This window comes from Micromys minutus, assembly GCF_963924665.1.
Source record: "Micromys minutus genome assembly, chromosome: 23".
In the NCBI taxonomy this organism is placed as follows: Eukaryota; Metazoa; Chordata; class Mammalia; order Rodentia; family Muridae; genus Micromys; species Micromys minutus.
Genome location: NC_137958.1, coordinates 44,785,628 through 44,810,883, shown reverse-complemented (window position 1 = coordinate 44,810,883; position 25,256 = coordinate 44,785,628). Strand labels below are relative to the sequence as shown.

Here is a 25,256-nt window from a genome sequence, read left to right as displayed (position 1 = left end):
TTGTCCCTCTGACAAGCCTGTCTACAGAACCAGGCTTCCTGCTTTCTACAGGTTCTGAGTCTGTGCTCCGTGGCTGGGAACAGATAGCATCTCAAGGTCTGGAAAATTCCCGGCTGATCTTTAGAACTCCTTAGGCTGGGAAATTTCTAGCAAGTTTCTTCTCCCATTCTCCAAGTTCCATACTATTCTTCGGGCCCTGTTACTATGCAGACACCCACGGAGATGGAAGTACTTCCTCTTTCTCTTCAAATCATGTCCAGACTTCACAGATTGTTACTCCAGGGAGAAGAAAGCAGCGGGGCCCATTTTTTTCCCCAAGGAAGTGGAGGCGAAAGGTGCTCTTTTCCTTTCCCCTCTCTCTCACCTCCCTCCCCTATACAGAAACTTGTGCAGTGTTCCCCTTAAGTGTCTCAAAGCCCTTCAGTATGCAAAAAGCCTGAGGCTAGAGGAAAAACATTGTTCTAATTCAGATTGCCTGCAACAAAATAACTTTAAAATAGGATGGATTTGAATTGGTCCATATAATTTAACTTAAAAGAAATGTAATTCTGGAAGCTATAGTACATAAGACTTATCAGTAGGTGCTCAGATGCATACACTAAAGGCAGATGTAGACTACAGACAGGCGTGCAGTGGGGCAAGACTCGGCCACTGAGTTAGTGGCTTTGGCTTCCTCTGGTGCTAAGGCAAACACACCTACCATGATCTTACCACCCGGAACCACACCCAGCTAAGTCTGAGGCTTTCCTATGGATTCAGAATTTGGATTCAGAATTTGGATGAGTCTGCTGGGGCATTTCAGCAAAAATAAAGGCAGGCTTACTAAGGAAACAAAGTTTAGACACCATTTTAAAGTTTATACATCTTTGTTCTTCCTTCTTGGCTTGATGTGAATCTATGTGTTCCTATTTCTTGAAATAGAAAAACAAACAGACTGAGACAAAGGGAACTTTCATTCCTCTTTGATTTCTCCCAAATTGGAATTTCATTGAAAATGAATTGCTCTCCTTCTACTTGCAAATCCCCCCTGCCCCAAATTCTTGGAAAAGGCAATTTTTCTAAATCAGAAGGATAAACTGCACACATGCCTTTTTCTCTTTTTTGAATGTGAAATTCAGAATTTATACCATTTTTTATTATACCAAATAAAAAGCAAAATCTTCATTCTGTGGGTCTAAAAAGCAACTTTTGAAGTTGGATGTATTTATCAACATATTCATTAGAGGCTGTTTTCCCCTCCAGTTTGGAGAGCATTTGAAAACCAATACCAGCATGGTTTAGATAGTCATAATTGTTTACACATGTCTCAGTAACAAAATATATTTGGGGGGGATGGCACTTTACTTTTAGGATTTGAGACAGCTGGAAATTATTATCATTATGGTTTAAAATGTTCCAACTGGATAATGGTGTTAAAAAGACTATAACATTCTAGAATGCTTCCTCATAGCACGAAACACGGATCGTTTTATTAGATTGAGCGCTGAGTTATTTACATAGGGATTGGCGGATCAAGTTACATGTGAAGGAATCTGAAGACATACGTTCCTTCACACAGCATCACAGAGAAAATGCCCATCTCTCATGGTTAGCAACACTGTCGTCGTAGTACAAAAAGCTTAAAAGCTTTAGTGTCCCGTTTTGATAACATTTCCCCTTTGCAGTGGCAAAATCTAATTCAATCTCTGAGAAGTAGGACAGCTTCCTTAATCGCAAGCATGTCAAGTACCTTAGAGAGAAATGCGGGGAGAAAAAATTCTTTCTGCATTCAGTTCTCAAGAAAGAAAGAGATGATTAATAAGGGATTCTGTGGCTCCCTCAGCCTGTTTCTTCTAAGCAGTTAGGCTGTGTTAAGAGCCAAGAGGGAGCAAAGTTCAAAGGAAATTCATCTAATATTTGTGCTCTGGCTAAGAAAGGGGCTGAGAGGCTGTTCATGTGGCCAGGTGGCAGTGAGGGAAGTGTGCCAGTCTGAGGGTCTTTGTGGTCACAGATGGACTAAGAAGGGAGGGACGAGGGATCCCAGGCAGGACAGGCTATTTTAGGGACTCTGCGCCAATCCTTTGTTTTCAGCTTGTTGCTTTCGTTTAGTTTAGTTTGACACAGAAATGTATCTTTACTTAGCTTCTTACTGACATGAAAGTTGTCCACGGCACCAGAAAGGACTGTAGAAATTATATTTTATAGGTTGACTTTGTGGCCTGAAATTATTTATTGATCGATGGCCTACTAAGGGTTTGCAATTACTGAGGCAGGTCTCACCCTGGGAGAGGGCATCCCAAGGATGACTTTCTAAGTCCTAATTTATAACTCTTCAAACTATACTGCATTCCTGTTACAAAAAATTTATAGTCTTTTTTTTTTTGTATTTTGTGATATCAAAATATTCTCACTAATTCTTAACAAATAGGAGCATAGTACAGCCAGCGATTTTGCTTGCTAATACAGAGGTGACCTGAGTGGGGTGTTACATCAGTCACTTGTTAATTGGGTGTGTGACTTGCTCTGTAGGAAGAAATTTCTACCTTTTTTTTTTTTTTTTTTTTTTTTTTTTTTTTTTTTTTTTTTTGTGAGCTTGGTCAAAGAGCCTCATGGCTGAGGAGGTCAGAGTCACCAGTCTGGAATATACTGCTATTATTTTGCTAAATTCCCATTATCAGACAGTCTTCTCCATCTCATATTTACCTCCACAGATTAGTGGTACGCTCAGAGGGGTTTCTTACTGCAGCAGGCACGGATTCCTGAGGAAGCCAATACCTGCCAAAGTGCAGAGAGAATTCATGTTGGCGAACTGCTCATCCCTTAATGGAACCGTGACATCACCTGCTCCGAGGCTCAGATTACATCTCTGAACAGGACACAGAAAGAATGTAAGGGCCAAAGGTTGAAGAAACATGTAGCAGAAAGATTTTTTCTCCTAGGCATGGTACAGTTGTTGCACCGTGAACGAACTGTCGCTGTGGTTATCTGAATAAAACCTTCTGCTCAAAATTGGGCCCGTAAACATTTCATTATGGATGTGGGAAGAACCTTGAGGTCCTACTCCCCACAGGGGGACGGTTGACAGTTGACGACTGTTGGGAGAAGGAGTATCATTTGTTCGTCCAGTAGTACAGTTACTGGGAAGCTGTCCTTGACATAAGAAATGGCCTCTCACCTATAACTGGGCAAGAAAATCCAGTTGACCTCAGTGAGTCACACACAAAACAAATACACAAAATAGGGGTTCCAAAAGGAGGGAGATAGGTGAAGGCTGTGGGGTAGAGTAAAAATGACTGAAATTCATTATATATATATATATATATATATATATATATATATATATATATATATATTGTTAAATCAATGTTAAATTAAAAGTCAGGGACACCTTTTAGTCAAGGGAAGAAGTTTTACAGTTTGTAATATGTCATCTTCTCACACTAGAATGACTATTTCTGTACTAGGAACTTCCTGGACTCTAAAGAGCTGGCCCAGCAAGCTCAGGGACAAGTCTGGCTTCAGTCACTTTTCCCACAGATGAACAAAGACCATTGGTAAACAGGATGAACACTGAATAAATCACTGAGGTTTGCTTACACACAAGGCAAAGAGTTGTTTGTCAACATGCCCCTAACAAACATAAGGAGACATCGGAACACCAAACAGCCAAATTTTGACTTCAGAAGTCTGATTAGTCCTATACCTAGGGCCAAGCTCCACAACTCATTTCTTCCAACTAATGTTCTCCACCCAAGGCCATCTTCTGCGTGGACTGGTTTCCAGTCTCCTTGGTACCGCTCTTCCACAAGTCCATCTCACGGTCTTTCCATGCTGTTAAGAGCCATGTCCCAGTTGATTGAAAATTGTCTTTTATAAGACCATCAAGATGGACGAGAGCAGTCGTTCCCAACTTTCCTAATGCTGAGACCCTGTAACACAGCTCATGATGATGTGGTGACCAAAAACTGTCAGATTATTTTGTTGCTGTTCTTATAACTGCAATTTTTCTACTATAATAAATTGTAATATAAGTATCTGATATGCAGGATATCTGATATGTGACCCCTCTGAAAGGTCACAGCACATAGGTTGAGAACCACTGGCTTAGGCATAGAAGTGTTTGCCATTCAGCCTGAGTTTGATCCCTAGGATTAACGTGGTTGAAGAAATAAAATGGCTCCACAAAGTTGTCACACACACACACACACACACACACACACACACACACAGAGAGAGAGAGAGAGAGAGAGAGAGAGAGAGAGAGAAAGAGAGAGAGAGAGAGAGAGAGAGAGAGAGAGAGAGAGAGAGAAACAGAGACATGTATAATCACTCGCTAATTACTTACAAATTAAAATTTTCTTTTATAGAAAAAAGTTAACTCTTTGGCTGAAGGTGATTGGAAACGTGTGTTCATTTTATGACCTTGTCTCCAATAGAATGACATATTGATGACAGATTGCAGCTGGTCAATCAGCTTCGAAGTAACTCTGGGGCCAGATTCACAGTCCAAAGTAGACTTTGTCCCTAAGAGCTGGGTGACATTAGCCAGTTCTCCGAGCCTCTATTTCTCTATCTGTGGGAAAGCTGTGAGATTACATACTCTGTGTTTTGTTTTAAAATTCCAATTAGTGAACCTTAAGCAATTAAAATAGCACCTGGCATATAACAGGTATTAAATAAGGTTTAAACTCTAATCACTACAGAAAGAGAGGGGAGGGAGAGAGGAACGGAAGGAGGAAGGATAGAAGAAAGGAATGGAGGGAGGGAGGAATGGAGGGGGGAAGAAAAGAAGGAAGGGAGGAAGGGAGGGAGGGAGGGAAGGAGGAAGGGAGAGAGAAAGGGAAGAAGGAAGGGAGAGAGAAAGGGAAGGAGGAAGGGAAGGAAGGAGGAAGGAAAGAAGAAAGGGAGGGAAGGGGTGGAAGGAAGGAAGGAAGGAAGGAAGGAAGGAAGGAAGGAAGGAAGGAAGGAAGGAAGGAAGAAAATTTTTTCAGCATTAAGTGCCCTGATTCTGTCTTCTCGGAACATAAGGCAAGCCAGGTTACATCCCCTTGATTACTGAAGCCATCTGCAAACAGACCCTTGCTCCACCAGCACCGACCTATGGTAGGGAACGTCACAGTTAAGAGCATATGCAAAGTTTTCTCAGTGTTACCTAATCGAAATGTTGGCCAGGCTTTCTTTGAACAGAAAATTGAATCATTATAGTCTGCCGAAAGAAAGCTCATCAGCATGTCTCACTAATGACAATGTAAGTGTCCCCAAGGGTTGATGATAAATGGCTGCAGTTTTGCAGAACACCATCACGTGCAGCTCATAAGCACATCGGGAGTCTATGGGAGGAGGCAATAGAGCTGTGGCTCCACAAGATGACTGTCCTGCAGTAAGCTTTGCATTTGGTAGCATTTTGCTTGAAAAGAAACATAACATCATTGAAGGGCCATGCATAATTCCACAACACTACGTTGTAACCATAGGTACTACTTTTATATTAGAGCCAGAAAATAAAACAACCGTTTGTAGTTAATAAACTACCTGGAAAAAAGTAGGTACTCAATAAATTGAGTGTTAACTGTACATATTTTCAGAGACATGATATTATTCTTCTTTCATTTGTCACTATTCTGCTCCAGATTTTGAAGTTTTTAGGACAAAGACATTTACCTGGGAGTTTTTACAACTCTGAAGTAACATACCACATTGGCCATGAACGTCATATGGGACACATTCATCAGGGACTCGAGGGCAGGCCTTGTGAGCCGCTGACAGTGCCAGGGACAAGGGGCATCCTTTGCTTCCCTTGTCCTGTGGAGAGCCAACCCATGTGGCTTACCATGTCTTTTTCCAGTAAGCCATGCTCTGCTGTTGGTTTGGTCTCTTTCCTGGTGAAAACTTTTGGCAGAGTTCCTTTGGACTTGAGAAATGGGGAAGGATGTGGAAAATATTAAAGCAAAGCTCCAGGACCCCTTGGAGATATTAGAGCTGACGCAAATCGAGAGCCGGGATCTGAAGCTATTAAAGAGACCCCTTCAACTCCTCCTTCCCGCCATGCTACCTTCAAATGCCATATTCCAAATCCAGTTCCTTCAAAGTGTTTTTCTAAAGACACGAACAACCACAACAACTAAAAGAGCACCCCTTCTCTCTTCTGTTTTCCTACCCAGCCTACTAACCAGAGCACAAGTTCTCAGACATTCCGAGCAGCCAGAGGAAAGAAAATAGAAACGTTCATTCTAGATATGATTGTCATGCACAGAAGAGTTTTTTGATGGACACATTTCCTCCAGGAGGGAAGGAGAGGCTTATGAGACTCCAGAGGAGAACAAGGTGTCTTCTCAGAAAGCAGAAAGTCAGGACATTTTGGTGGCCCCTCCTCAGCTTATAAATATACAACGCCAAGGGAGGAGGAGACTCTGAGCTCCCCAGAGGACATTTGGGAGGACTTGTGTAAGTAATTGTGCAAGTTGCACAGAGAGCTCCCAGGCTGCAGCTTTCTGAGATGTCAACCCTGGTGGGATGGGCTTTTCAACCCTCTCTGCTCCCATAAGTAACCCTCACACATCCCCACTAGAAAACCCAATAAAAAGTCATTGGTTCACTGTGTTGGAATTTGTCACCATCATTACTTCAGTCTCTTGTAGGATCCCTCTCAGGGGCCAGAGATATGTGTGCTGTGTGTCCCAGGAAGAGTTTCTCACTCAAGACACGGGAAGTAAGAAAGACCCAGTTTTCTTCCTGGCGGCATCGGTTCTACTGCGCTGACAGAGGAAAGAGTTCATTTCTAATAATGGAAGCAGATGTGGCTCAGAAAGACACACAAAACAGATGTGGCAAGCAAAAGATTTTATTTAAACACTAATTTGTCTGACCATAAGTTATGCACTGGATGGATGTGTAACACTACTCTCTTACCAACGCAGAGTGGTCATTTATCTTAAGTGCTAAACAGATTGTGAATTACAGGACACCGTGCCCATTGTCACATGTTTTTTAAGAAATTGGACTCCATACAAAGAAGGCTGTGACTTGGGTAAAAATGCCTCCCAGCTACCAAGACATTCCCTACACTAAAAATTCCAGGTGACACACTGCTTATAGAAAAAATCCTGCCTGGCTTTCCCTTGGTACCATGTGGGATTTTGAAGAAAGCCCATAAAAACTCATCCAATTTACAGCTTCAACTGTGCAAACCTAGCAAGACTAACCATTTTAGTCAAGAGTCCTTAATACATCCTGTGACATTAATAATGAAATGGGTTCAGTCACCACAAATCCCCCACACTGAAACAGATAAAGAGAATTCATTCTCTATTAGGCACAACGCCTAAGCCATACAATATTTTTGGGTCCCATGACAAGATTTGAATGTCGGAGCCTACTGAAATAGACTCTAGTACATTGTGAGGCCTGGCAGCTAGTGTGCTAAACTGATTTTTTAAAATTGTTATACTTGTTGACTTTGGTGGTGGGAAGGGCAGAGGGACATGGCACAATATTCACGTAGAGGTCAGAGGACAACTTGCAAGAGTCAGTTGGTTCTCTCCTTCCATCATGTGTCCTGAGGACCAAATTCAAGTCATCAGGCAGCAAATGTTCTTCTGCTGAGCCTTATCACTGGCCTCTAATCGGATTTTAGACAAGGTAGTTTCAATGCATGGAAGGCTTAATAGGATGTAACCCCAATGTGAGTTGAGGAGAATTTGTAGCAAAACCCATGTTTGCCACAGATTACATAGAAAGCCTGGAGGTTTCTAACCACTTCTAAAATCTTGGCTTCTCATTCTTTCCTTTCTTTTCTTTTCTTTTTTTTTTTTTTTCTATAAAGGAAAGAGAAATTTTTTTTTTTTTTTTTTTTAGTTTACTCATGTCCAGGGTTACAAGTAAATAAAACAGGAGGGGCAAGTGTCTGAGTGAAGGCTTGGCACATAAGGAAAGTTCTGTGTTCAGACTTCCACTCCTGCGTCTTTGAGCTTGCCGACTCCCTCCCGAACACAGCGTATGAGCAGAGCAGGCACTCGGAACTCATGAGTAGCTGAGAGCACAGCACAGTCACAGCACAATAGATGACATTGCGGCAAAACTGGGAAGCTGAAGCAGGCAAGACAGCCACCGGGATGTGGTCCCTCAGTGAACTCACTGAGGGACGGAACTGGTGTTTCATCAATAATTATTGATGAGTTCATTCCTATCCTATTATCACTTCTTGCTAAGACATTAGACAAACATCTTTTTGAGACACCTGACTGTATTTCCTGGTGGTGTTGGGAAAGGTGAAAGAATTAATGAATTATAAAGCATTTCTAAACACCGAATAGGAGTTATCTGCATAGAACTCAGTGACACAGCATCTAAGTAGGTAGTTTCTCTTTCTATAAAGTGGCCTATGACAGTTAATAAAATGTATAGATAAATGCTGAACATATTTTCAAATACTATTTCTTCTTTCTTGGGACTTTTCCTTTCTGTACAGTAATACATTTTAAGATAAAAATGGTTCTAGCAGACACATCCATGGAACTTGGTCCTCTAGGCTTTTGCTGTGTGACCTTCTTGCAGATCTTATTTATGGCTCTTTCCCAACACGATGCTTTGGGGGCAAAATACACAATAGATTGTAGATCAAGTACACAAATTAATTTCTTTGTAGTTTTTGTTATCTACATCAAGAATTAGATTTGAAAACAGGTAGTAAAGGAACTATTTCTCCATATGTATTTCAATTTCCTTAGATCATAAATATATTTTATTATTTCCCAATCATGACATTTTTCAGCCACAGTAACAGTTCATTTATTACTTTCTAAACTTTTATTCTTAGCAGTGGAGCCTTATATATTAATGGATAACTCTCAATGCAGTAATGTTCTGAGTGTGTGATGGTAGTGATTACATTAGAAAAGATGGCTGACCGGGAGCAGCACTAGAATGAACTAAAATGCAAGGATGATAAAGTAGAAGACAGAAGCTCCAGCACAGAACGTTTGAGGAGTGCCTGGAGGCCACCTGCTCTCACATAACACCGAGCTACACGAGGAAGAATGGCTGCTTTATAGGGGGCTTCTCACTGGTGCTGATTCTGCATCATGGGAGACATTGGCAATGTCTGGGAGCACACATTGTCACCACTTTCAAAAGGGTCTATGATAATGTCTAGATAACTTTCCTTTTATTATCCTGGACCAAAAGACAGTAGCACTGGGGTTGAGATCAAGTGGTTCCAATCTAATTATTTATATCAATTATATTTAAAAATTGTCCTTCTTACCTACAATGACAAAAATTCCTTTGGGCAACTATATTTAAATATCTTTAAATTATAAGCATTTTTTATCCTTTATATGTTTAAACATTACTATGTACTTGACCATAATAAACTATTTGAAATTATCTTTAGTTCAATTACGGTTATAACAATTTAAAGTTGTATATAATTTCCGCAACACTAACTGAGGATTTTGCCTTGCTCTTTGGCCTCTTACATGTGGAACAGAGCACATAGTGTGTCCTTTTAGACTCTACTACTGTCTTGAGATTAATCCAGAAGGCCTTGGCAGGTAAAGGTCCAAAGACTTGATCTTGAGTGTCTCAGCCTCCAGAACTGTGAGAAATGAACTTCTATTCTTTATAAATTACCCAGCTGCAGCCCGTATGTTATGACAACACAAATGGACAAAGATGCTAATTTAAAGCTGAACACAGAGTCTGTTAAACCGACATCGAATTTGAAATGCAGGGAGAAGTTACAATTTCTTCTTTTACCAGAGCATAAAGTGTGATTTATTTTTAAGAAGATTTTTTTTTAAAGAAGAATGTTTAACTTCTTTCCATATAGGCTGTATGTATATTTTGGGAGCTCAAATTAAACAGTCTATCTTATAATTTGCCATGGACATTAATCTTAACGATAAAGCAGCAGAAAGGGGGAAAAGTTTAGAAAATCTAAACATTTTGAGTTTTGCAATATATACGTACTTTGCTGAGTTTAATTCTAAAGTTCTCAAGTGACTAAGAATTGGTGGTTGGAAACTCCATCCCTCCTGCTTCTCACTGAAACCTTTGCCACATTATCAGTGCTGTAACCAAAGCCCGAGATGTGACTAAGAAGTAATAATCCTCATAGTCAACTTTGCTAGATTCTTTAGGTTCATGTGCAAAGTATTCCCCAAGCATTGTATAGGAAGGCTTTTTCCAAAGTGGTTGAACTAAGAAGACTCAGTTTAAATGTGGGGGGCACCATCCAGAGCCAGGGTCCTGAGCTGAATGAAAGTAGAAGCTTGGCTGAACATTTACATCTGAATCCTGACTACAAAGGAAATTCGAACAACCACTCCAAGCTCCTACCCCCCCCCCATTCTTTCCGGGGTAGGGTAGGCAGGTGTACCCACAACCAGCAAGCTAGAGTGATCTCTTTCTTCTCCAACTTGCTTTTGTCACATGTTTTGTAACAGCAGCCAGAAAACTAACTTGCACAGAGAGGTTTTGGGCTAGACTATGAGGTGGAGCCCACAAGAAGCAGTGTGGCCCTAGACTTCTACCCAACTCACGTGGCAACTCAGGCTGAGCTAAACGTTGGAAGCAAGCTACGTTAGAAGCAGGCTACATTATTCAAGTCACACTTCTCTGCTCACACATTTGAGAATTTTTATAAATGAAAGGCTAAAAAAACACAATTAAAGACTTTCCGTGTTGTAAAATAGAATACTGACTGAAGGACCACGAAAACCTTCAGAACTGGAAACTTCTGGAAAGGATCCATAAATAACTGAAATAGTTTTCTGCAATTGTCTATGAGATTCATTCCACAAGAATTTTCAAACATTTTTTTCACGTTGTGGTAACAAGGCAGATCTATTCTCTGAGGTAATTACTGCATGATAATGAACTTGTTTCTGATCAGTGTTATATCTGAGAAGTGAACTGTGTCTTGGAAAATAGCAACACAAACTTTCCTTCTAACATTTTTTTTTTTTATTTCACTGAACTAAAATCTATATGCGAATTTGTCCAACCATTTCATACATACTTTCTGTTTTACAAAGGTAGCATAAAGTAAATTATATAAGTTTTATGTGCACAGTTTTCATATGGTTATACACATGTTCATATAAGTAGCCATTACCCAGATTAAGATATAGAACGTTTTCTCAGAGGGTTCCCTCACATTTAGGTGCATTGACATCTTCCAGAGATTCACTGTCTGCTCTCTGCCTTTCTGAGTTACTTTTACCTGCTCTTAAATGTCATGTTAATGAGACGCAGTGGCCATTATATGTCTGGCTTCTTTTTTAATAGAATGAATTAGGAAATTATTGAAATGGGGGGCATGATCAAAATATATTGTATAAAATGAAATTTAAATTATAGAAACAAATTAGAAATAATAAAATACAGGTTTCAGCATACATGTAATTCATAAGTATTAAGGAGGGAGACTCTCAGAGAAGGAGATTGTCTTTTTAAACTGAAATAGATGTGGACTTCTAAGGCATCAATTGGTTTCCCTCTGCTTTCCTGAGAATTCCTAAGTTTGGGATTTCCTTAGAAAATAAAAATGTAAGGAAAAAATAACCTTATGAAAAACTCTTGGTAATAAATGCATGTGAATGTGATGGGGGAAAAGAAGGATTATGGTGTTTGGCCATAGATTTTCAACATCCACGGGGCCCTTAGCACCCACCAAGATGCAGTGAGTTGCATCCCTGCTTAATCTTTTCTACTGCAAAGTGGCTGGCAGCAAACACATCTGCCCTCTGGACATCGTATATCTGTGATTATACTCTCTGAATGGATTAGGAGATACATGATCCAAGTTCTGACTCCTGTTTCCTCGGCGTCGTCTGTACTGAGGGTATGTGCGTGCTACGAGGAAATGCCAAGGTTGTGTATGCACTATCTTTAAGGAAAAGTAAGAGAAAGCTGACAAAAGACAAAGGCAGAGGGTAATAGTCACCCTCTTCCCAAACCAATAAGGCTATAAAATGGAACATGTTTCTCTAAGGAGAAACCATAGTCTTGAGAAGTGATTAAGGTCTTAGGCGTGAGTGAAATATACATCTAATGCCATGCAAATTTGATTCATTTAGTATCCTGGCTATTTAAAAAGTTCCACAAGTTCTCTCTCTCTCTCTCTCTCTCTCTCTCTCTCTCTCTCTCTCTCTCTCTCTCTCTCTCTCTCCAATAAATTCTACTGGATCTGGCTAAAAGTTTCAGAAGGATATCTAGGGACAAATCCAAGAAAAACAAGAAGACTTAAATGGGCAGGCTAAAATCAGATCCATAGCTGCTGCTGCTGCTTTAAATAGAAATCATGATCAACCCTTAAGACCAGTGAGCACAGAGTGTGTCTACCACACTGAGAAGAAACCCAGGGCTGTGGGGCTGCAGATGCCAGCATGAGGCACAGACTCTGCTGCAGAGACCCCAAGGGCTGCAAGTGACAGTTTCCCTCGGCATTTCTCACGTGGATTAACTCCTCAGTCCCAAATCAACACAAACAAAATGCAAAATTCACTTACTTGTACAAAGCCACACGCCGTGAAGTCCTCGAAGAAGGGCAGACTCGGGCGGTCTTCTCTATAGATGGTGAGTTTGTACATGGTTAGGACGTCAGCTCGAGATGTATCTACTACAAGCATGGAGATTCTGTTCATTCCTAATCCCAGAGGATAGTTGGCAAAGCTGAGGGCGGGTAGTGGGAGGAGACAAAGTGAGAGATGGATGAGAATTAATATGCAGGGAGATTATTTTTCAGCCCAAACAAATTCAGACGTCAGTATTAATTAATTAATTAACTAATTATCATCCTGGTGCTCACTTGCCTAAAACATATAAGGTGTGCATAATTCCATAATAAATATGAAATATAGAAAATGAAATCTCCCTTTCCTAGTTCTTTGCTATACTAGGGGTCATCTTCCAGGACAAGTCATATCCTTCATTAACTGGAGGGAAAGAAACATATTTATCAACCACCTATCAGGATCAGGCCTTATTTTAACACCATACCTCCATACAAAACCTGGGCTAGCCTCACTGTAAACATAGAGACTATTAAATTAAAAAAAAATTGTTATCTGGACTTCCGGGTCCCAGGAGGAAAGGGCAGATGCAGAGAAGGAGAGAGGATTTCTGCTTTGTCATGTGAGATCTTGGGGGCGGGGGAGCCCGGGCTTGTGTGCTACAGGCAGGTGGTCAAGGATGTTTGGAGGTTAGGTGGGACTGGCCACTGAGGTTTGGGGCAAGCAGAGAAACGGAGATAATAAATTGGTAAAGGTATGCTTTTCCAGGCAGGATATTGTTGCAGTAAGTATTAAATGAAGGTTTATCCCCTTAACCACCCACCCCCACTGTCTCACTCCGAGGATGCCGCTCTAGTGTGGAGCTGAGCACATAGACTTGGTCCATGAGCTACACTCGCCACAAGATTCTCTTCCCAGGCGGTTCACTTGCCCGCCCTGGTGCTTCTGTCCCGGGATAGGACTGTCCCAGAGAGTTTCTTTACCCCACCACCCAGTACAGACATGACTCCAAAGCACAGTAGCTTTTCATGATTGTTTTAAATATTAAATTCTCAATCCACAAACCCTCTTCACAATATGATTATATCCAATGGACAAAGATACAAAGTGCCCTTCTATAGGAGACTAAAGACCTGAAGAATCCCTTAAAATATTGGGATAATCCCGTGGATAGTGTAGCTCGTGGACCAAGTGACAGAGTCTGTGCGCTCCGCTCCACACTAGAGTTGCATCAGCGGAATAAGACCGTGGGGGTCGTTGAAGGGATAAACCTCCATTTAATTTTACTGCAACAGGATATAGTAACGCCCAGCAGTTATGCCTGGAAGGCATGTTGTAAAGTTAAAAAAAAAAGTTATCAAATTGCCTCAAGTTACGTGGTAGAGCCCTGGTAGGACCCAGATTAGAGGGACACGAATCCTCGTTTGCTTTCTATATCTTTTTTTTTTTTCTTCTTTCTTTTCTTCCTCCCCACTTCTTCATTTAAGATTTCTTTTAAGATTTCTCTATTTTGCTTATGTGAGTACACTGGTGCTGTCTTCACACGCACCCGAAGAGGGGATGCGTGTGATGGTTGTGAGCCACCATGTGGTTGCGGGGATTTGAACTCTGGACCTCTGGAAGAGCAGTCAGTGCTCTTATCCACTGAGCCATCTCTCCAGCCCTTCTTCCCTCCTTTCAACCAATGTCCTCATACATCCCAGGCTGGGGTCCAAGAGGGTATCGAACTAAAGGTTTGGTGCACGCCGGGAAAACACTCTACAAGCAGAGGTACACACCAAGCCCAAATCCTCTTTCCTTTATACTAAATGGACCGCCATCAATGCCGAGCCCATCTTTTTTCCCTTACAATGTGTGATTGCATCTTCCTCTCGGAAGACACCGTTTGTCAATGAGGTTTCGTTCCTGTTCAATTTTATAAACAAAATAGTTTGGGCCTTTAAAAAAGTATCTATAGAAAATAGCAATAAGTAAAGAAAGAAACAGACAAATCCTGCAAGATGAGGAACGTTAGCAGTACGGTTCCCTGCATTTTTACCTCTAGCTGAGCAGACTGCGGAAGCTGGCATAGGGCTAGGGGGCGGGGCTGTGGACTGGTAGAGAACCAGTTTGTTTTCTAAGCACACAAAACCTGTAAAAGGAAGGATTTCACACCCCCGTGGTCTCCAGAAGGGCTGTGCTTCAGCTTTTCTGAACCACTACTAAAGGTGGGAGCAAACATCTGCTTCCTGGTGAAGGAACAAGCTGTCCCCGCGCACACGCCTGCACAGCCCATACCTTGGCCCCGTCTGCTCCTGAAGGTGCACCGTGCACTGACACCCGGATGTCTCTGCTCCAATCCTCACGGTCAGCACATCAAATGGCACTTCACAGTAATAATCTCTGATCTCCGGATTAAACTCAGGACTTAGTTCTAAATGGGGGTGGGTGACGATCTTCTTGATGTGGCAGAGTGTGCCCTCCTCTGTTCCGAAGACAGAAAGACAAAGACAACCATGAACTGCTCGTAGACTCTAAAACTGCGCGTGATCGAGGTGTTTACTCTCCCATTCTGTGTACAGTTTCAGCGATCAGTGGCTCTCCACCCAGGACCCAGGCACAACTGATTTGTGGCATAAGCTTGATTTCCAGTTTGTCAGCTATGGGGAGCCCCTGAGACCAGCCGTTCACTTTATTGGTTCAATACGAACAGTATTTGTTTCGTAGTCTTTAAGTACAGAAGGGGAGAGATGTCTCTCCTATGCAATAACATTCTTATAAGATAAAGGACATCTCAGTTAATTATATAAATGGGCGCAGTACATGGGACAGTGGCAGAAGGGAGCTAGCAGGTAATCAGGAAACTTCACGGCAAATGTCATTAAACTGCCATTAGTTGAGAGAGGCGTAGTAGGGTAGAACAAAGAATGTGAGCTTTGGTATCATAGCACACAGAGAGGTCAAAATAGACACACAACACAACATCCTGAAATCCATACCCAAGCCACCTCAACAGGAAAAAGGTCAGAAAGAAGAAAAAAATCGCCATATCTGTTCAAACCTGTTCTCAAATCTAGAATGACTTCAAGCCATTGAATAGAAACTTTCCTTTGGCACCTCATTTTATAGCCAACACTGTCTTGGTACAAGAAAAAAACAAGTACTAGCTATCAACAGGCAACCAAACGAGCAAATGAAGTACGGACCGTACTCCTACAATGAGCAAAAGCATCTTAGCACCAGCATTCAGTGATACTGTCTTGTAGAGCAAGAAAAGGTACAACCAAGTTCCGTGCCAGAAGAGAGACCGGTGTTAGCAGAAAGATGTATTCTGGCCATCACCGGCTCTCTCCTCTCACATGGCTACCACAGTGGTTTCTCTAAAATCAAATCTAAAATCAAACCAAATTCTAGTGGTTTCTCGTCACGTCCAGAGACAAACTAAAGCAGGGCACAGGCATTCCATGGGTTCCTCATTGTTTTGCTATCTGGCAATTCTGTGGTGTCCTGTCCTGGATGTTTCTGAGGGACAGAAAGATGCTTTACCCAGTGTGGGGACCAGAGACCATGCATTGTTACCTGTCTTATTTAAAATAACCCAACAAGTCAATGTTGAATCTCTTGATGATTTAAGTAAACTGCTTAATTTTACTTGACATTGAAAGAAAAGAAGTCAATCGAAAGTTTTTGTCTGGCATATATATATATATATATATATATATATATATATATACATATATATATACATATATGTGTGTATGTATGTATGTATATGTATATGTATATGTATATGTATATGTATATGTATATGTATATGTATATGTATATGTATATGTATATGTATATGTATATGTATATGTATATGTATATGTATATGTATATGATGTATATGTATATGTATATGTATATATATACACACACACATATATATATATCATTAATAATATATGTGTCTCAGTTTGATTTACAAAAATATTAGCACAGAGATTATTATTATTATTATTATTATTATTATTATTATTCACGCTGAAAATAATCATAACTTCTAATTCCAATTTAACTGCTTCTTAATTAGGTGCTGTTTTTTAAAATCAAAGCCCCACCCACCCCATCCCCAGCATATCCTCTGCTCAAGGAATGGAGGAAAACAGTGTGAAAAGAGGAGGTGAATAGTCACGGGATTTGGTCCAAAAGAATGCTCTGACCCCAGCATAATACTAAACAGACAGGAGTTGTGATCAGCCCATTAGGGAGCTGAGCTGCCCAGGCACAAAAGGATTATAAATATACTTTTGTGCTCAGAACCACTTGAATGAATAGCAAAGCAGTAAATGGTTCGGTCAACATGAGTCATAGAAGATGTATTTTAACTTCTTAGGCTTTCTTTCTATTTTTATATACTTCCTTTATTTCATTTGACGCAAGGTCTTTCCATGTATCCCACACTGTCCTTGAACTTGTGATCTTCTTCTAGTATTGGTCTTCTCAGTTCTGGGATTGCAGGCATGCACCACCTCTATTGACTAAGAGTATGTGTTTGCTAACAATTCATTGAGAATAAATTTCCTTTTGCTTTTCACAATTTATGTTTCTTTTGATACCTCCTGGGGTAGTCACTGTTTTCAAAGAGTGCTTATACATCTTATAAATTGAACCTACCTTCACATGAGATGAAATTGATGGGCAGTTACTTCCTTAAACAAGATTTTAGAAAGACCTCCACCCACCCACCACAACCACCAAACTTCCCACCTCTGGGCTGGGTACTGCATCCTGAACCCTTACTTGAAAGTTGATTTATTTCTAACATCATTGCAACCGAATGAAGGTTGCTGCCTGCGAGCGCCTGGTGTGTCCTTGGCATCTCTCCCAATCCAGTTCTTACTTGTCTCAGGCCAGCTTGCCTTGGATCTATGGAGAACCCAGCATGAGGAATGGCGGTAGCAGGCTGCTTAACCTATTTGGCAAGCATAGTTGGGAAGGCTGCTTGATGATGGTTTGGCTGTTTTTAACGGGATTCTTTTAACCTTAGGATTTCATTGCTCTCTTGATGGATCACGGTAACTCATAACCAAACACAGGATAAGCTAATACTCCTGAAGATAACGCCACCTGGGCAGAAGAATCACCCCTCGTATTTTTAAAACTTATATCAGACCACAAAAGTGAGAAGATTAATTGTAAAGATCCAGAGAGAATGCATTTCTTAATCAGGAAACAATGTGAACAAATTTGAGGAGATTTTCTGACAATGTGTCCTCATCTGTGACATGAAACCCGGCGCAGGACACGGAAGCTGAGGGACACAACCTTTTCCAAGTTGCATTTAGCCCTGAGCCTTCTACCCCTGCACACACCTTAAAAATACTACCACCAATTTTCCTACTTTTCTCTCAGAGTTGAGTTTTTGCTTTAAAATCATACTCCAAACAGCAGTGACCCAGGAGAAATAGCCACGTCTTGTAAGTGTGAGAGACTGGTAACAGGGGGTCGGGTGGGGACCCCTGCTCTCTTTTCGCTGTTAAATTCAGCAATACTTGAAAAGTTTTCAGGCCTTAACTGAATGGACTGCTTTTGGTTTCATTAAACACTAATACAACACAATCCAGCATGATATTTGATGTGATTGTTTTAAAAGGTTGACTCAACACCAGCATTTAGATGGCAAACAAGTTACATAGTATTAAATTATAACTTTTATTTTCCAAAATTAAGCCTAAGTTTATACATTTATACATTCCAAAACAAGTTTTTTCTTCCTTCCTTTTTTTCTTCTTCCCTCCCTTTCTTTCCTTTTCCTTTCTTTGCTTTTTGCTTTTTTTTTTTTTTTTTTTTTTTTTTTTTTTTTTTTTTAAGATATGGTTTCTTTTTCTCTGTAGTCCTGGCTGTTCTGGGACTCTGTAGACCAGGCTGGCCTCAAATTCAGAATTCTTCATGCCTCTGCCTCTCAGTGCTGGGGTAAAGGCATGCACTCCCATTGTCCAGAAGACAAGTTTGCTAAATACTCATTGTAGCAAAAAAGTATATGGATTGATAGATATGGATTTATTTTAAGAGGTATACTTTATAAAAATGTAAACCTACATTGGAGAGCTCTTAATCCAGTAGCAATATAAGATAGCAAGTAAGACATCTCAGGACTCTGGAGAGTTGGCTCAGTGGTTAAAAGCACCATACTTCTCTCCAAGAGGACCAGGTTCATTTCCTAGTCACGGTGGCTCACAACCATTTGTAATTTTGATTCCCTGAGTTATAAAGAAAAGAAGGGACTCAAGACCCTCTTCTGACCTACTCAGGCATCATTAACTCTCAAGAAGTGCACAAAAATGCATTCAGGCAAAACACCCATATATGTAAAATAAATAAGGATCACCTTTAAAAGAAAATTTAGGAGCTTTGGGTAAATCTGAAGGCCATAACTCAGCCATGTGGTCTTTAAAGTCAACTGAACTCACTTTTTTACAAAACTTTTGTAAGTAGATCAGACCTGATGAACCAAATAATTTTCAAATTTGTTTAACACAAACTAAATGGCTCATATAGTTTTATTATGTATAATTAAAACTCATGGTGTTGTATGAAAATAAACTGAAAATAGAGTTTGAACTTCTCAGTTGGTATGAAGAGAGATCTGCTCAAGTACTCTCTGTGATAGCAATTAATACGAAGGAAAAAATTACTTCAGAACAGTGAGACTTCTGAAGATGATGTATAAACCAAATTCCAGCCCTTAAGATTTTTTGGGTTCATCCAGAGACTGCCCTACCTGGGGATCCATTCCACACGCAGACATCAAACCCAGACACTATTGCTGATGCCAAGAAGTGCTTGCTGACAGGAGCCTGATACAGCTGTCTCCTGAGAGGCTCTACCAGAGCCTGACAGATACAGATGAGGATGCTCACAGCCTACCATCAGACTGATCACAGGGACCCCAATAGAGGAGTTATGGGAAGGACTGGAGGAGCTGAAGAAGCCTTATTTGGCATCAATGGAAGGGGAGGCCCTTGGTCCTGTGAAAGCTTGATGCCCTAGTGTAGAGGAATGCTAGGACGGTGAGGGGGTGTGGGTGGGTGAAGGAGCACCCTCTAGAAGCAGGGTAAGGGGGGATAGGATAGGGAGCTTTCAGAGGAGAAACCAGGAAAGGGGATAACACTTGGAAATACACATATACATATGCATATACATACAAAAATAACAAACCATGCTTTACAGTGTTGAGTTACCTTAAAAAAATATTCCTTGGGCCCATAAAAATGAGTCTAGAAGTCACTGTCTAAACCAACATATATACACATTATATTTTAAACTCAAAAGCAGGATGAATAAAAATGAAATGCTTTGTACATGCAAAAGTAATAGATATTAACTTAACTAGAGATAAAACTTTTCAAAATTGACTTTAAAGAAACTAGCAGCGTAAAGACATCTGAGTACGATAAAATGTTTATAGTTTTTCAAGGTTGCGTTGTGGCTAAACTTTGGCCTATACTATGGAAACTCTTTAATCTCAACTCACCATTACTGCAATGTATATCCTTATTTTCGTACGAAACTTGTGGGTCTGCAACTGAAATTAAAAAAAGGAAATTTAAATTAAAAAAAAAAACTTTGAATTTAATGTAAAAAAAATTATAGGTTATACTAAATAATTATCTCTATGTGTGTCACTTTCTGTTCTGTCTCTCCACCTTACTGTATATCTCTGTGTCTCTGTCTCTGTCTCTCTACCTCTCCATCTCCTTCTCTCTGTCTCTGTCTGCGTGGCTTCCCCCACCCCCGCCCCAATCTGGAGTTCTCTGATGAGCTAGTCTGGCCCCAGCAAAGCCCACAGATCTTCCTGTCCGCACTCGGCCCTCGCTCCCAAGCTCTGAGATGACTGGTTTGTACCAAAAAAAACCCGAATTTTGCTTGCATTCTAGAGATGTCACACAGGCGCTCATATACAAAAAGAAAGCACTTTGCTGGCCATGGCTCCACCCTGCACCAACAAGCTTTCTAAATAAAGCTGGCCGCTACAATACATTCATTCAGCCGCTGAACCCAAAGTTCAAACAAGGAATCCAAGTAGGAGAATACTGGCGGAACATCTTTACCCTAAAGGTGAACCATTACATTTTCTTCTCGTTCTGCGACCTACGCTATAATAAAGTGCCAGAGCGAAGACATTCTAATAGTGTTTTTTCAAGTATCTGGAGAGCTAAGCATCCATCTAAAAAGAAGGTCTAGGAAATACTTGTGGACAAATGGATGCATTAAAGTAGGCGGGGTGGTTTAAAATGTTCATTTAAAAAGAAAAAAGGTGGAGACAGAAGAGAGGGCCACGCTTGTTCATCATCCACCCATCACTAGGCCTGCTGATTCGCTCTGTCGAATCTGCGCTTCCCAAACGCGTGCCCTTCAAACTCAGTGGTGGAACTTACACCACAGTTCCAGTTGGAAGGTTTAGTGCAGCACCATGGAGAACCACAGTGTTGGACTAGACCAAGGATATCTCTGGAAAGGGAAAATAAAAATAGATTTTATTTTCCAGCTGTCCTCTGTAACCAGGCTAGGAGGGATTGGAGTAGCAGTCCAGTTACAAAGCTTTTCACCTACAGTTTGTCCTGCCTACAGTGCTCTGGGGCCATAGGCGAGCAGAACTCTCCTCAAAACGGCCCGTGAGACTTCATCTGGGACTGGATGGGAGCAGATCCGCACAGGCAAGCATTAGGAGAAGCTCGGGGCATCCTGCAGAGGTGGGAGAGAAAGGATGGAAGGAACCAGAGGGGTCAGGGACACCATAAGAACATGGCCCACAGAATCAACGGACAGGGACTCGTGCGGGCTCCAGAGATCAGGGAGACTGCGAGAGTCTGTCCTAGTTCCTTTGATTCCCTGCATAGCTGGGTGGCTTGGTGTCCTTGTGAGGTTCCCTTCGGTGGGAGCAGGGCTGCTGCCTCTGACTGTTTTGCCTCCATGTGGGACCCTTTCCCTACTGGGGTTGCCTCATCCAGCCTCGATGTGATGGGGTGTGCCTGGCTCTACTGTGAGGCCAAGTTTGCTTGCCGGTCCTGGCTCTGTCCTGTGGGGAGGTGGCATGGGGGTGGATCTGGGGGAGAGGGGAGGTTGGGGATGGGTGGGTCTGCAGAAGGAAATCAGGATGTAATGTGTGAGAGGAGAATAAGAAACAGCATCTAATTTTTGTCATACAAGAAGAAAATGCTGAGGAAAAGTGACCTATCAATATATCTGTTCCTTGCAACCAGAGTCCTTGTTATAACCAGGAACTCGTCTAAGCCTGTGTGGTTCTCCAGGGGCTGCCGAGGACTGGTTTAAGGCCCATCCCTGAGCTTGAAGGACACTAGTTTGAGAACTGCACATATTCTTGATTATGTTCTTAAAAAACAAATCTTTAGCAGTAGGATCTCTGGTCTGTGAGGATACATTCTTTCTATTTAACTAAGTAATCTATTCCTGCACGCTAACACTTGAGCGTATAGCTTCCATATACCCTTCAGGTTCTAGCATTGAGTACTACAGCTCCAGGAGTAACTTTGACACTGAACTTTCTAAGCTCTCAGTAGCCCCTTAACATGTGCTCTGATGTAAGCATTCACCATCCTTAACATGTGATCTAAAGTAAACATTCACCATCCTTAACATGTGCTCTGATGTAAACATTCACCATCCTTAACACGTGCTCTAAAGTAAACATTCACCATCCTTAACATGTGCTCTAAAGTAAGCATTCACCATCCTTAACATGTGCTCTGATGAAAACATTTACCATCCTTAACATGTGCTCTAAAGTAAGCATTTACCATCCTTAACATGTGCTCTGATGTAAACATTCACCATCCTTAACATGTGCTCTAAAGTAAACATTCACCATCCTTAACATGTGCTCTAAAGTAAACATTCACCATCCTTAACATGTGCTCTAAAGTAAACATTCACCATCCTTAACATGTGCTCTGATGTAAACATTCACCATCCTTAATATGTGTTCTGATGTAAACATTCACCATCCTTAACACGTGCTCTAAAGTAAACATTCACCATCCTTAACATGTGCTCTAAAGTAAACATTCACCATCCTTAACATGTGCTCTGATGAAAACATTTACCATCCTTAACATGTGCTCTGATGTAAACATTCACCATCCTTAACATGTGCTCTGATGTAAACATTCACCATCCTTAACACGTGCTCTAAAGTAAACATTCACCATCCTTAACATGTGCTCTAAAGTAAACGTTTACCATCCTTAACATGTGCTCTGATGTAAACGTTCACCATCCTTAACATGTGCTCTGATGTAAACATTCACCATCCTTAACATGTGCTCTAAAGTAAACATTCACCATCCTTAACATGTGCTCTGATGAAAACATTTACCATCCTTAACATGTGCTCTGATGTAAACATTCACCATCCTTAACATGTGCTCTAAAGTAAACGTTTACCATCCTTAACATGTGCTCTGATGTAAACATTCACCATCCTTAACATGTGCTCTAAAGTAAACATTCACCATCCTTAACATGTGCTCTGATGTAAACGTTCACCATCCTTAACATATGCTCTGATGTAAACGTTCACCATCCTTAACACGTGCTCTGATGTAAACGTTCACCATCCTTATGAGAATACTCACTTCCCCTCACTCTTCTCCTCTGTTTAAGAAAAAAAGCCCAGTTTTCAGGAGAAACATATCACTTTCTTGTTTAATTTTTGTTTATTTTGATCACTAACAGACTTAAACATTTAAAATATGCTTTTTATGAGCCAGACGCTGCTTTTCTTTCTGCTGTAAGATGTGGGGCTATATGCTTTTACCTTTTTTGTTTTGGATTGCTCCCAATGACCCGAGTGGTTTCTCAATGGTCTCAGTCCTTGTGGGAAAATTCCTGCAAATACAGCAATGAGCAAGTCCAGGTCAGCAAGGCGGCACACTGCCTCTCGTCCCAGGTGAGCACAGTTATTTTGGCGAGGACAAGAAATGCTAGATTTCATTTCACAACAGCCTAGCTAGCCTCCAGTGAGGTGGCTGCGATCTTATCTTCTCTCAAGTGCACAGTTAAGAAAACAGTCATGCCCTAGCAGAAAGCTGAGAAACCTCGGAAAGCCTGGATGCAACAGAGGGGATTCCAAACAATGCACATTTTCGCCAGGATCTCTGCCTGACATGCCATGGCTTTGAAACCAAAGCCTTGGAAGTCCAGAGGCCAGCCTGAGAATGTACACAAAATTAGAGACGCAGGCGTGGCTGGAGGAACAACTGTCATTGCCAAAGCCTGTGTTCTTACCCTCCCTGGGAACCGCAGAGATGGCAAAGGTTGTTCGTATCCTGGCACAATCATTTCGCTTTCTGCGTTATAGAAGTAACCAAATGCTCGGCTGGATGAGCCTTTAAGTCCTCAAAATTGGAGCTCAAATAATCCAAACTGCAGTCAGAAGTTTGTCTGGCCCAGGGAACAGAGAAGTCGGGGCACTGTGGCCTCCAGCCCTTGACTGTCTCCTGTGTTCCTGTGATGTATTGTTACCTGTCACCCCGTTAAGAGGGAGATAATGAATGGTATTTGCTCTCCACAGGAACACTGTGAGAAGCAGATAAAATGGTAATCCCAGAAACTGTGCTGAGCAGTACGGAGGTCAGCAAAAACACCTCAGCAGCAGCAGGCAGGAAGTCTTAAAAAAAATCAAACTGGGCATTATGAAGATTTCGCTGACTGCTAACTCGTATTTCTTTCATTGCCTAAAGCCTGCTCTCCTTTGGCGTACACATCAAAATGGAGGCGAAATGCCAGTGATTTCTTCCAGGGAAGAGAATAACCGATAAAGGATTCATGGCTGAAGATAGAAAGTTTTTTGACGGTGGTGAAATTTTCGGTAGTTTGTTTACTTTGATTTTTGTATTGCTGGGGTTCCAACCCAGGGCTTTCCAAATAGTCAAAATCTCTACTAAGCAGGTAAATTTAGCTGAAGTCTAAATTAAAAATTAAAAAAAAAAAATCTAAGAATTGTCTATGAAGAAGAACTTCTAGAAGACTCATTCAAGACTGAAATCCACAGGAACTGAGTTTCGGAAGCGTGGGTATCTTAACGGAGTGAGAACTTGTACACAAAAGCATTGCACAGTTCTTTCTTGGATGTTTTTGTGGATAAATTGTTTTGAATTAATTTGTACATTTTTCCACAGAGCAAAGCCTGTAAGCTACTTTATTTCCAGGAGCATGAAAATGAAGGGAGGCTCCTGCAGCACTTAGATTTAGCCCTGAGTCTCATGCATAATGTCACCCAGCCCTGCTGATGTCCTAGCTCCATTTTCTCATCCCATTGCCCTGCTACAAGCAAATGCTCTGTGTTCCCAAGGAAAGATGAAGCCATTAGATCCAAGTGCTGAGGGAAGCACAGAACGGTTGTTCTGCATGTGCTCTGAGCGTCAGGATGCCAGCCTGAGCCCGTCACATTCATGCGAGAAGTGTGGTCCTCCTTGCCATAAAAGATCATGAAATAGACATGCTCACTGTTAAACCGGCAAGGATAATTTAAGCTGAGGACTTAGACATTCTATGGGCTTTTCCATCCGCCTCTGTGCAGTTCAGAATGGTTCCTGTCCTTCATAGTTACAGGAAACCATGACAGTTACTACATGTCTTTAAAGTGAGAGAATCCAGTCTTCTCATTGTGATCAGTGGATTGTTGAGCCTGGTGGTGTCTGAGGAGCTGGAGATAACCTCGCCAGGGAATAAATGTTCTCAAGCCTGAAAATCCCTGGGGGAACTTGCTGAACATTA

General features: G+C 41.3%; 1 protein-coding gene across 5 annotated transcripts in view; it reads right to left on the bottom strand.

The window, feature by feature from the left end:
• Positions 1 to 25,256, bottom strand: part of CPED1 (cadherin like and PC-esterase domain containing 1) — a 288,777-nt gene that overhangs the window by 133,316 nt on the left and 130,205 nt on the right. For 4 of the 5 annotated variants that reach the window (XM_080936442.1, XM_080936443.1, XM_080936441.1 and 1 more), the window contains exons 12-15: positions 23,296 to 23,366; positions 19,993 to 20,043; positions 14,772 to 14,958; positions 12,492 to 12,654 (exon numbers count right to left, since the gene is read on the bottom strand). In XM_080936442.1, the coding sequence (XP_080792568.1) occupies positions 12,492 to 12,654; positions 14,772 to 14,958; positions 19,993 to 20,043; positions 23,296 to 23,366 (472 nt within the window). Of the gene's footprint in view, positions 1 to 6,996; positions 8,564 to 12,491; positions 12,655 to 14,771; positions 14,959 to 19,992; positions 20,044 to 23,295; positions 23,367 to 25,256 lie in introns of those variants that run through there. The other variant, XM_080936445.1, reaches the window with a different exon arrangement.